Source organism: Neofelis nebulosa, chromosome 4 (assembly GCF_028018385.1).
Source record: "Neofelis nebulosa isolate mNeoNeb1 chromosome 4, mNeoNeb1.pri, whole genome shotgun sequence".
Classification (NCBI taxonomy): domain Eukaryota; kingdom Metazoa; phylum Chordata; class Mammalia; order Carnivora; family Felidae; genus Neofelis; species Neofelis nebulosa.
The window spans coordinates 106,988,087-107,000,349 of NC_080785.1; the positions used below are offsets into that span (position 1 = coordinate 106,988,087).

At 54.1% G+C, this 12,263-nt stretch overlaps 1 protein-coding gene across 14 annotated transcripts in view; it reads left to right on the plus strand.

Moving 5' to 3' along the window:
- Window positions 1-12,263, plus strand: part of TNS3 (tensin 3) — a 218,945-nt gene that overhangs the window by 102,390 nt on the left and 104,292 nt on the right. For all 14 annotated transcript variants that reach the window (XM_058725604.1, XM_058725600.1, XM_058725599.1 and 11 more), the window contains 2 exons: window positions 2,347-2,411; window positions 5,126-5,209. In XM_058725604.1, coding sequence (XP_058581587.1) covers window positions 2,347-2,411; window positions 5,126-5,209 — 149 coding nt within the window. The remainder of the gene's footprint in view (window positions 1-2,346; window positions 2,412-5,125; window positions 5,210-12,263) is intronic.

A 12,263-nucleotide genomic window follows, 5' to 3' on the forward strand; every position in this document is an offset into this window, starting at 1 on the left:
ACCGTCAGAGCATCTTGAAAGCGTTGACATTTCCTTCCTGGGATGTCTCCTTTTCAGATCTTTTCACGTTCCAAAGCTGCACGAAAATCCATTGCGTTATTGAGTTTAGTTTCAGAGAACCTCCCCCTCGGGCTGTGTGGGGCTTTCTGCACAGTCTCCCCCCAGGGTACAAAGACCCCCTGTTCTGGAGGCAGTGGGACACCTCCCGGCCCCCCTCATGGAGTGCGGTGGCTCCCAGCTTGGAGGAAAGCCTGTCAGGTGCACACGAACGGGGACGACGTTTCTTTCTCTGCTTTTCTTGCTTTTTCTCATTTCTAACTTGATTTTCCTTCTCCATCAAACAGCCAGCCAGGCCCCCCACTAGTTTTCTTACAAAACCAAGCTAAGTGGAGCTTTTCAGGATTGCATTAGATGGAAGGACCTTCTCTCCAAATTTGTGTCTTGCTGCAAACTTCAAAAGAAGATAGGCTTTTTAAATTTTTAACCAATTCTTGTTAATTAAAACAAACGGGTCTTCGTTAGCCGTGGCCTGGTGACTTTGGTGGAGCGACGGTGATGCCCCTGTGGCTCATAGGCCCCCAGGCCGGGCCCCCGGAGGATCCTGGCACACTAGACCTTGAGAGTTCTGGAAAGCCTTGCACCGTTCTGGGGGCGTGGAAACCATTCCTGAGGCGTTCTAGAAAACGTGCTATGAGAGAGAAGCCCCCTCTGAGTGTGAACTTTAGATGTCGGCGTTAACAGAAGTTCACCTTGATCGTAGCAGGGGTGACATCGGGGACTTGGCCAAAACCTGCGAGCTCAGCAGAGTGTGTGTTTGCTTCCGCACGTGCCGGGAATGAGGGCAGAGCTGGGGCGCTTGGCCTGGGGGGTGGGGGGCAGACACGGGTCAGCCCTGCAATGGCCCCGCTCTCCCATCTGCTGCAAAGGGTAGGGGTTGTGTGGTTTTGCCCTAGTCTCCTTCACTGCCCACCCACCACCTGCTAGCTGCTGACTGAGCAGAAGGTTCTCCTAGAAGATTCCATGCCCACAGCGTCTGGTTTTGAGTCTCTGCAAAGGACTTACCTTCAGCAACTTGTGCAGTCAGTGATTCTGACAACTGTGGAGGACGGACAGCTGGTGGAGTTGAACCTTTCGGAGTCTCGTGCGAGCACCACAGAGACCATGAGTGACCGAGCGCGGTGGCCGTGAATGTCCCATGAGTGCCCCACCGGGCTGAGGGGCTGTTTGCTAGCAGTGGGTTTGTGCCAGTAAATGGCGTGTGTTTGTGCACCTGACTTGCATGGGCAGAGAGCTGCCCGCTCCTGGGTGACATTCCCACGTGGTGTGGGTCCTCAGAGCTGTGACCAGATCTGCTTGGCCATTTCTTCTCGAGGACAGACGTGGGGGCCTGCGCGCTGGTGCCCCTGCCATTTTGGCTTCATGCGCCTCTACGTCCGGGTTGGCTGACTTTTCATGAAAAACCCAGACTGAATATTTTGGGCTTTTGCAGGTGCAGGGTGACCGTAACTGCTCACACCTGCCGTTGATGGTGGAAATACCCCTCGTGCACCTAAGCAGACGGGCATGGCCCGGATCAAACAGTGACAGCTGACCTTTAGGTGACTGTCACGTGTCACAGATGTCATAGTTTTGCTTTTTCTTCAACTGTTCAGAAATATAGCCCTGGGCTCGCAGGTTGTATGGACACAGGTAGTGGGCAGAAGGGGCTGGTGGAGTGTGGTTTGCTGACCGCTGGGCTGGGTTGTGGCAGTATGTTCTAGAAGGCGGCAGGCGGCCTGTCACAGCGGTGGTGTTGCCACACACCCAGTCCTGTGGGTCCCGTTGGCCCGTGGTTCCTGCTGGCTGCCGCGTCTGGGCTGTGTGTGTCTGTGGTCACGGACTGAGCCCCTGCATTCTTGGGCCACGGTCCCTGTGTGTAACCAGGCAGGGCTGGGTAAGCGGTGGCAGGGGTGAGGTGCTGCCAGCACGCTGGCATCTTCCCTCCGGGCTTTCCAGGCTGCGTGTGCGGCCCTCATAACCTTGGGCTGTGGGGCGGGGCTTTAGCTCACTTGCAGGCGAGTCTACACCCATTGCATGCCTCCCCCCGCACATGCTGCTGGTCCCCAGTGGGAGATGGCGAGCTGACCGGCCACCTCCGTGCAGATCTGCCCCATGCCCCAGGTGGCACCTGCCGTGGGCACCTGGTGTGCACGCTGCCTGCCCGCTGGATGCTGCCATCCCCAGATCGGGGACCGGCAGAGGCTGACGGTGGCTACCCCCCACAAAGCGGGCTCTTTGTCATCTGCGAGCGTTCCGTCTCTGCGGTGTGAGTCCAGAGAAACTGAGTCCCTCTTTTGTCTCCTGCAGGGCGGAAAGGGACGCATTGGTGTGGTGATATCGTCGTACATGCACTTCACCAACGTGTCGGCCAGGTACGAGGGTCGTCCGTGCTGCCCTGGACGTCGGAAGCTCCGGGACGGGGTGGGAGGCTCGGCTGGCCCTCGGGGCGGGGAAAGCGCCCCGCTAGTGGTTGGCGCTGCTGAGAAGGACGTGCAGGTGTCTGACTGACCCCGACGTCGCCTTGAGACAGCTGGTGAGCGCTCCCTCGTTCTGTGACGAAAACAGCAGGGACGGATGTCACCCGTCTTAAGAGCGAGAGCCGCGTAGCCTCCCTGGATACCTTGTACCTTGTCAAGACGAGTGGCCATGGCGGTTTGCGTGTCCTTGGCGTCTGGAATGCACTTTGCAAGTTGGTCTTTTCTCCCTCAATCCTCCTGAGTAACCCAGGGGGTGAACCAGTTACCGCTCACGCTTTACCGATGGGGAAACCAAGGCTCGGGAGCTGTCTCTGGTCCCCTCTGGTCCCCGGGGGCTGGAAGAGCCACCACGGGACCCTTGGCCGGGACGTCGGGCGCAGGAGGCTGGCGGGAACCTCCTGGTGCGAACCATTCACGCCTCAACCCAGCCCAGAGCGTCACTCCCTGTGGGTTTGCGTCCACACGTACCCTCCCGTGAAGCGGGAGCTGCCCCAGTTCTGAGGACATGCGCCCTGTTCATAGCAGCCCACAGATCCGGGCCTCGCCAGCACCAAGGAGTGAAATTTGACTTCCCAAATGTTTTCTCTGGACGTGGACCAGGGAGCTTGGGGCTGCCGGGGGAGGGGGAACTCAGCCCCCCCTGCAAACCGGATCCCCCCCTCACTGATAGTCAGCGTCTGGGCGTGTGCCGGACCCCGAGGCTCCTGCTCACTCGGACTCCCTCCGCCGAGACACAGCGTGTGACGCAGACCACGTGCCGCCTGCACAGTGTCGCCCCCTGTTTCTGCCGCAGCCACGTGGCTGCGCCTGCAATCCGGGCTCCATGGGCGGGGGCTCACCTGGCAGGTCAGGGGGCACAGAGCCCAGCGGCTTCGAGCCCTAGAGCACCCGCAACACCCCTCCTCAATCCTCCATTTTTCTCCATAGTCGGGGCCCATCTCCGCCACAGAGTCGGGCCATTTTCATGAACCTCAGAGCCGTGGGGTCCTCGCCTGCGAAGGGGGGAATGGTGGCTGAGCCTCGTGGGGTTTTGTGGCCGTTCAGTGCATCGTGGCATGTAACGTCCAGTACCAGTACTCGGGTATTTGCCGCTGTTAATGCTGTTGGCAGCCGCACGAGTAACGGTGTTAAGTACTTCTTGCTAAAATGGAGCGACACCTGCCTTTCTGTTTTCTTAAAAAAATTTTTTTTAATGTTTATTTGTTTGAGAGGGAGAGAGAGGCAGAATCGAAAGCAGGCTGACCTGAGCCGAAGTTGGACGCTTAACTGACTGAGCCACCCAGGCACCCCTGGAGCACGCGTTTTTTCAACGTTTTTTTTTTTTTTTTTTTTTTTTTTTTTTTTATTTATTTTTGGGACAGAGAGAGACAGAGCATGAATGGGGGAGGGGCAGAGAGAGAGGGAGACACAGAATCAGAAACAGGGTCCAGGCTCCGAGCCATCAGCCCAGAGCCTGACGCGGGGCTCGAACTCACGGACCGCGAGATCGTGACCTGGCTGAAGTCGGACGCTTAACCGACTGCGCCACCCAGGCGCCCCTGGAGCACGCGTTTTTAAGAGCTCTGTCGTGAAACCGTGCTCCAGATCAGATCCGAAACTGGAAATCAAACAGTAGGGAGGATGCTCGTGTGTCGGCTCCCTGAAGACGAGCAATCACAGAGACCGTCCCTGGGAACACTCCTGATGCTAACAGTGACGTTAATACTGAACACGCACAGGCCCAGATGCGTTATCAGTGTCCCACGTTTAGTGGGACATGAGAGCTCCGGGGAAAGGAGTGCTTACAAGCAAATGGGTGGATATGTAACCGTACTTTCCAGCTTGAAAATATAAGTCCTCGACATGGTAAATATTCAGAGCTTGAGGGGATCTTCCGTACGGGACCACCCCATCAGTCCAGCTTTAAGACAAATGCAGGTGGTGAAATACCCATTTTCTGGAGGTGCACGTACACGCGCTAAGGGGAGGGCTCACCCGTAGATCACATTTCCAAGGAAGCTTTTTGCTGCGACCTCTTGTACCCACGTTCCACGATTCATCTGAGTCAGATCAGGCAGGCCCGTGAAATGCTCCGTTACGGGGTCTCCTGGATCCTGCCGCGTGCGCTGGTGGGCGTTGTAGAGCTGAGGTCAGCGTGGGATTGTTGGTGAGCAGCGTTCCCTGTGGTGGCCACAGGGAACCATGATGGCCCAGCCTTCTGACGCCCCCCCCCCCCCCCACCGGCCTGCTGACAGTCGTGACCCCCCTGCGGGTCCCAAACTGCTCTCCGGGGGCTTGCTGGGTGTTGCTGACCGTAGAGCTCTGACTGTGCCCCAAACCCCGGTGATCCGAAGACTCATGCGGGGCCCATGGAAGCCACCTGCTGTTTGGGACAGAGCTCCAGACCCGCAGTCCTGGCTTCCACGGTGGCCCGAACATACTCCCGGGATTGGGGTCCAAGAGGAGATGCTAATGCTAGGCTGGGGTGCACGCGTGCAGGCGCGGCAGAGGTGGGGCTCCCGTGGGGGCCGGTCACTCAGGACAGCCATACCACCTGTCCTGTGTCACCCTGCCACCTGTGACTCCACGGGGTTAACGCTGTGTCTCTGTCCATCTCTCTCCTTCCCCAGCGCCGACCAGGCCCTGGATAGATTTGCGATGAAGAAGTTCTACGATGATAAAGTTTCGGATTTAATGCAGCCGTCCCAGAAACGGTACGTACGTGTCCCCACGCCTGAGTGAACAGGTGGGTGAGACTTCATATTTCAGAAGGTGGGGACAGAAGAGGCGCCTCCCCTGACCAGGCAAGAACGGGAGGGGAGGGCTGGCCGGGTGCCCAGCGGTGGAGATGAGCCACCGTGTGTGGGTGGGAGGGGAGCCCCCGGCCCCGGCTGGCTCTGAGAGGGGGACCCAGGCGTCCTTCCCGCACGCTCGGCACAGGGGTGGATTTGTGCTCTGATGCCAGAACTGGTTTCTATCTGTCGGGTCGGGTCGGTGAACTGTGTCTGTAATCTGCTGGCGGGTGGAGGTTCTGGGCCGTGCAGGCCACGTGGTCTCTGTCACAGCTGTCCTCACTGGAGAGCGGCACAGGCATTCGGAAATGAGCGAACGTGGCTCTGTGGCAGGTTTGTGGTTGGCCCCGACCCCTGTGCTAGACGCTCAGCTCCTGAGCCTGGGGCATCTTCCATCATGCTAGCCTCCCTGACCTGCCCACCACCCTCTCTCTGGAGCCCCCAGGATGCTTGGTGTGCAGGGTCGGAAGGGCCCTGGGGGAGCCGACTCTCTCGCCATGTGTCCCCAGGGGAGCGCACGCCGCCCTCCATGCCCAGCTGAAGAAGGCGGACGGGGTCCAGCGAGAGGGGTCCCGGGCGGCCTCCTCCCGGCCCCACATCTTGCCGACAGTGACACGGAGCCGGGCACACAGTTTCTGCGCTTCTATTTTAAGGCTGACAGCAGGGGATTTGCCAAGGATGGCCGAGGCAGTTGCCAGGATGGCTTTCTGTCTCCTGCACCTGCTTCCCCAGCCTCCGAGGGAATCCTTGGGGCGGCTCACAGGCGTGTTTCAGTTCCATCCGGGAGAGGGATTTCAAGGACCACCAAAGGCACTGCCTCCTTTTTTCCTGAGTGTTTCCCGTGTCCAGGTCCGTGTGTGTTCAGACCCGGCTGTGTGGGCGGTGTGGGACCCTGAGTCTGAACCCACTCTGAGCCACACACCCCACAAGGGAGTGTGAGTCGCTTGCAAGAAACCCAGCGTTTCATTAGTATTACAGGTACACCGAGCCCCTCGTTCTGTTTTGAACCCTGACGTGGCGTTTCCCTGTTGAGCCCTTTCCAGGGTGGCAGCAGACGTTCCCGTGTGGGTGTGACTTAAACTAGGAGGGAGCCCCCTGGATGCTCTGCTCCCGCCAGGGAAGAGGGGTTCCCATTTCTCCCCTGCCCCTCCCCCTGTCCTTCTCTCCCCTCTCCTATCCTTCTGCTCCTCCTCTCTTCCTCCTCCTCTTCCCCCTCCCTCCTCCACGTCCTTCCTTTTCTTCCTCCACCTCTTCCTTTCACCTCTTCCTCCTCTTTCCTTTTTCCTTCCCCCCTCCCTCCTCTTGCTTCTCCTTCTCCTCTCCCTCCTCCTCCTCCTCCTCTTCCTCCCTCTTCCTCCTCCTCCTCTCTTCTTTTTCTTCCCCTTCCTCCTCCCTCCTTCTTCCTTCCTCCCCCTCCTCCTCCTCTCCCGCCTTTTGCCCATCCAGTAACCCCTGCCTCTGGCAACCACCAATGTGTTCTCTGTGTCTGTGAGCTTTGGAGCTTGTTTTATTTGTTCATTTGTTTTGTTTTCTGGTTCAACATGTAAGTGAAGTCATAGGATATTTGTTTTTCTCTGTTGGAGATTTTACTTTACATAGTAGTCTCCATCCAAGTTGTTGCAGATGTTAAGATTTCTTTCTTGTTTTTAGAGCTGATTAACATCCTGTGGTATATCTATGCCACACCTTTATTCGTCTGTCCTTTGATAGACACTTGGGCTGTTTCCATCAGTTACCATCAGTAATGCTGCAGTAACCATGGGTGCAGATGACCTTTTCTTTCTTTTTTTTTTTTTTTAATTTTTTTTGATGTCTATTTACTTTTGAGAGGGAGAGACATACAGAGTGAGAGCAGGGGAGGGGCAGAGAGAGAGGGAGACACAGAATCCAAAACAGGCTCCAGGCTCTGAGCTGTCAGCACAGAGCCCGACGCAGGGCTCGAACTCAGGAACCCTGAGATCATGACCTGAGCTGAAGTTGGATGCTCAACTGACTGAGCCATCCAGGTGCCCCCAGATGATCTTTTCAAGTAGGCGTTTTTGTTTTCATCGGCAAAATACCCATACATGGAGTTACCAGACCATATGGTAGTTCTATTTTTAACTTTTTGAGGAACCTCCACACGGTTTTCCATAGTGACTGCACCAGTTTGCATTCCCAGCAACAGCCCAAGGGCGTTCCTTTTTCTCCGCGTCCTTGCCAACATCTGTAGTTTCCGGTGCTGTTATTTTTGCTGTTCTGACAGGTGTCACGTGGTATCTCATGGTGGTTTTGATTTGCATTTCCCTGATGATCAGTGATTTGAGCATCTTTCCATGTGTCTGTGGGCCATGTGGATGTCTTCTTTGGAGAACTGTCTGTTCATGTCTTCTGCCCATTTTCAATTGGATTATTGTTTTTTGTTTGTTTTTGTTTTTTTTGCTGTGGAGCTGTATCCCTTCTGCATATATTTTCGATACCAACCCCTTATTAACCACATTGTGTAAGTGTCTTCTCCCATTCCGTGGGCCGCCTCGTCCTTTTGATGATGGACTCTTTCACTGTGTGGAAGTTGTTTTAGTTTGATGCGATCCCATGTGTTTATTTTTGCTTTGGTGTCCGATTAAAAACGTCATCACCAAGACCGGTGTCTTCTTCTAGGATTTTTATGGTTTCAGGTCTTATGTTCAAGTCTTCAACCCATTTTGAGTTTAGTTTGTGCACGGGGTAAGACAGTGGCCCTGTTTTCTCAACACTGTTGATTGAGGAGACTGCTTTCTTCCATTGTATATTCTTGGCTCCTTTGTCATAAACGAATTGACCAGACGTGCGTGGGCTTATTTCTGGGCTTTCTCTTCTGTCCCATTGACCTGTTTTGATGCCAGTGCTGTACTGTCTTGTTTACTACAGTTTTGTAACTTAGTTTGAAATTGGGAAGTGTTATACCTCTGGCTTTGTTATTTTTTCTCAAGACTGCTTTGGCTGTTTAGGCTCCTTTGTGGTTCCATGTGAACTTTAAGGTGCTTTTTTGTTTGTTTGCTTTTTGCTATTTCTGTGATGAAAAATGCCATTGGAATTTTGATAGGGTTTGCATTGAATCTGTAGCTTGCTTTTGGTAGGATGGACATTTTAACGATATTGTTCTTCCCAATCCATCAGCATGGAACGTTTTTCTGTTTGTGTCGTCTTTAGTTTTTTCCATCAGCGTCTTATGGTTTTTAGCATACTGGTCTTCCACTGCCTTGGTTAAGTTTATTTCTAGCTGTTTCATTCGTTTTGATGCAGTTGTGAATGGGTTGTTTCTTTCTTTTTTTTTATTAAAAATTTTTTTTAAGTTTATTTATCACAGAGAGAGACAGCATGAGTGGAAGAGGGGCAGAGAGAGAGGCAGAGAATCCCAAGCAGGCTCTGTGCTGCTAGCACAGAGCCTGACACGGGGCTTGAACTCACAAAACCGCGAAATCATGCCCTGAGCTGAAACCAAGAGTCAGATGGGTGCTTAACTGACTGAGCCACCCAGTCGCCCCTGGGCTGTTTCTTAATTTCTCTTTCTGGTAGTACATTCTTAGCTGTCTAGAAATGCACCTATTGATGTATGTTAATTTTGTATGCTTCAACTTTACAAAATTAAAAAAAATTTTTTTTTACTGTTTATTTGTTTTCAAGAAAGAGAGAGAGAGAGAGACAGAGGATGAGCAGGGGAGGGGCAGAGAGAGAAGGAGACATAGAATCCGAAGCAGGTTCCAGGCTCAACCTGCCAGCACAGAGCCCAATGTGGGGCTTGAACTCACAAACTGTGAGATCATGACCTGAGCCGAAGTCAGATGCTTAACCAACTGAGCCCCCCAGGCGCCCCAACAACTTTACAAAATTCATTTATTAGTCATAACAGTTTTTGAAGGGAGGATTAGGGTTTTCTATGTATAATATCATGTCACCCACAAACCATGACAGTTTTAAATCTTTCTGATTTGGATGCCTCTCATTTCTTTTTCTTGTCTGATTGCTGTGGCTAGGACTTCAACAGTATGTTCAACAGTATGTTGAATAAAAGTAGCAAGGGTGGGCATCCCTGCCTTGTTCCTGATCTTGGAGGAAAAGCTGTCAGCTTCTCAGCATTGGGTACGACATTGGCTGCGGGCTTGTCATGCATGGCCTTTGTTATGTGGAGGCATGCTCCTTGTACACCCACTTTGTTGAGATTTTTTATCATAAACCAACGTTGTATTTTGTCCAGTGTTTTTTCTGCATCTGTTGACACCATCATATGGTTTGTATTTCTATCCATTCAAAATGCTCAGCACCCACCAAGGAAGAATGTTTGCCTTATTTTCAACGTTTTTTATTTATTTTTGGGACAGAGAGAGACAGAGCATGAACGGGGGAGGGGCAGAGAGAGAGGGAGACACAGAATCGGAAACAGGCTCCAGGCTCCGGGCCATCAGCCCAGAGCCTGACGCGGGGCTCGAACTCACGGACCGCGAGATCGTGACCTGGCTGAAGTCGGATGCTTAACCGACTGCGCCACCCAGGCGCCCCTGTTTGCCTTATTTTCTTCTTTTTGCTTAGGATTTACTGTAGCTTTTTTTTTTTTTAATTTTTTTAAACATTTATTCATTTTCAAGAGACAGAAACAGAGCACGAGCAGGGGAGAGGCAAAGAGAGAGGGAGGCACAGATTCCAAAGCAGGTTCCAGGCTCTGAGCTGTCAGCACAGAGCCCGACGTGGGGCTCGAACTTGCGGACCATGAGATCATGGCCTGAGCCGAAGTCGGATGCTTAACCGGCTGAACCACCCAGGTGCTCTTTTACTGTAGCTTTTTAATAGCAGTGCAAAAGTGTGGAAAATGGAGGAAAGCCCTCTCACTTTCACAAACCCACGCCTGCCACGTGTACTTCCTGTCGGCGTGTGCTGAAAGCTGTAGTGTTGATGTTGCATAATGGTCGTGTGGGCTCCATTCTGCATTCCCAGGTGAATCTTCCTGCACCCACAGGCTAGAGGGATGTTCTCTACCCAGCTCCTGCCTTGGGAGATGTTCTCAAGTGGGTAGGTGACTAAGTGCATGCATACAGTATGCCTGGAAGCACTTTGAGGCCCGAAGAGCCCAGGACGGACACATCTGTGTGACAGAGGCTTTGACGACCCCCTCCCTGTGGTCCTGGCCACCCCGAGGGGGGACGTTGTGGCCTATGTCAGGACTGCATTTGAGAAACCGTTTCAAAATGGGTCTCGTGGCGAGTGACTTAATTAGTTTGCCGGGGGTTTGTGGGGGTTTGTTGGGGCCTCAACAGCAAGCCGCCTCCAAGCTTTCGCTTAATTAATACTTGGTGATGAGCTCCAAGGCGGGACCCTGTTTGACAGGGGGTCCATTCTCTGCCACTCTGTTCCTTACTCTTATTTTTTTTATGTTTATTTATTTATTTTGAGAGAGTGAGACAGAGAGACAGAGAGAGGGTGAGCAGGGGAGGAGCAGAAAGAGAAAGAGAGGGAGAGCGAGAATCCCAAGCAGGCTTCACACTGTCAGTACAGAGCCCGACACGGGGCTCGAACTCACGAACCGTGAGATCATGAGCTGAGCCGACTGAGCCACCCCGGGCGCCCTTGTTCCTTACTCTCAAAAACCACAGAGTGGTCGGCTTCCGGCTGATGCTGAGTAGCCCCTTGCTGAAGCCCCGGGGTTGCTGATGAACGTGGCATTCTTTTTGCTCTGATAAATAATTTAAAACACCATTTCTGCAGTCTTAGCTTGTCATCAACGCTGTGCATGTGACGAGTGAACGATGAGGGTTTCTGTGCCCCTTCTCCTCTGCACTCTTCTTCCTGGGAGGGGGTCGAGACAGCGGCACACGTGTCCAGACTCCATCAGGGAGGGACAACGGGGCCAGCGGACCTTCCCAGGGGCGCAGGGCAGGAGGAGTCCCGAGGAGGCCCCTGGTGGGGTCCTTCCTGTGTCCGACCCTGCATGGTGAAGGGGCCAGAGCCCTGATGTCTGGCCTGCAGTCTGGCGAAGGGACCAGAGCCCCGATGTCTGGCCTGCAGAAACTTAAGATTCGTAGGTGTGTCTGAGAGCCAGACACACCCCAGTATAGCTTCATTTGGTTTTGACGTTTCTGTAGTCTTGACACAACACCTGTGTGTCTGAAAGAGCATTTGTACGGGAGGCGGGCAGGTGCAAAGGGACCGGGTGCCCATCCTCTCTCCTCGGGGAGCGTGCCCGCTGCGGCCATCAGGTGTCCCCTGCTCGGAGCCAGGGTGCCCCCCCCCATGCCCTCCTGTGGCTTACCCAAGTGCAGATCACGTGTTTGAGATTCAAGGGAACCCCAGCCGTAAATTCCTGCTTTGGCAGCTGGTTAAGCAGCGTGGCGAATGTCGGCAGATCTCAAGTTGCTTTGGCACACGAATGACGCGTGTGTGTCTCCCGCCCGTACACACGCCGTGTCTGCACCTTCTGCACAGAGATGATGCGGGAAAACGACCTCCCAGGGAGTTTCTTCCCTCGAAAGCAGGAGGAGGTGATGGGAGATGGTGGAGCTGTTTGGAACGGGGTTTGCAAGCTGTGCTCTGCAAGAGTCGGGCGGGCGGCTGGGGCCCTTGCGCTCCTTCCTGCCTTTGCCGCGGGTGAACACCACAGCTGGGACCGGTCCTGCCCGCGGTCTGCTGGAGGAACTGATCAGGAAGCCCTTTCATTTTCTTTTTTGTCTCCTGTCCACCCGTGGACCGATTTTCTGGTCTTTGGCGCCGACGGGGGCTTCTGGGTGGCTGCGTACAGACGTAGACCTGTGGAACGTGGCCTGGCTACCTGTCCCCCGTGTGCAGCCTCCGCTGGCTCGGCCGCCGACCCCGGCCACAGCTACCAAGCAGGCTTGCAGTGCACGTGGTTGTCGTCCTGGGCCATTCGTGCTTGTGTTGACACTTTGGGGGACAGCGGGACGAGGCCACCCCAAAGAGAACTTCATAGAGATTCGGCACGTGTTGTACCGTACAAGGTTTTCTTACC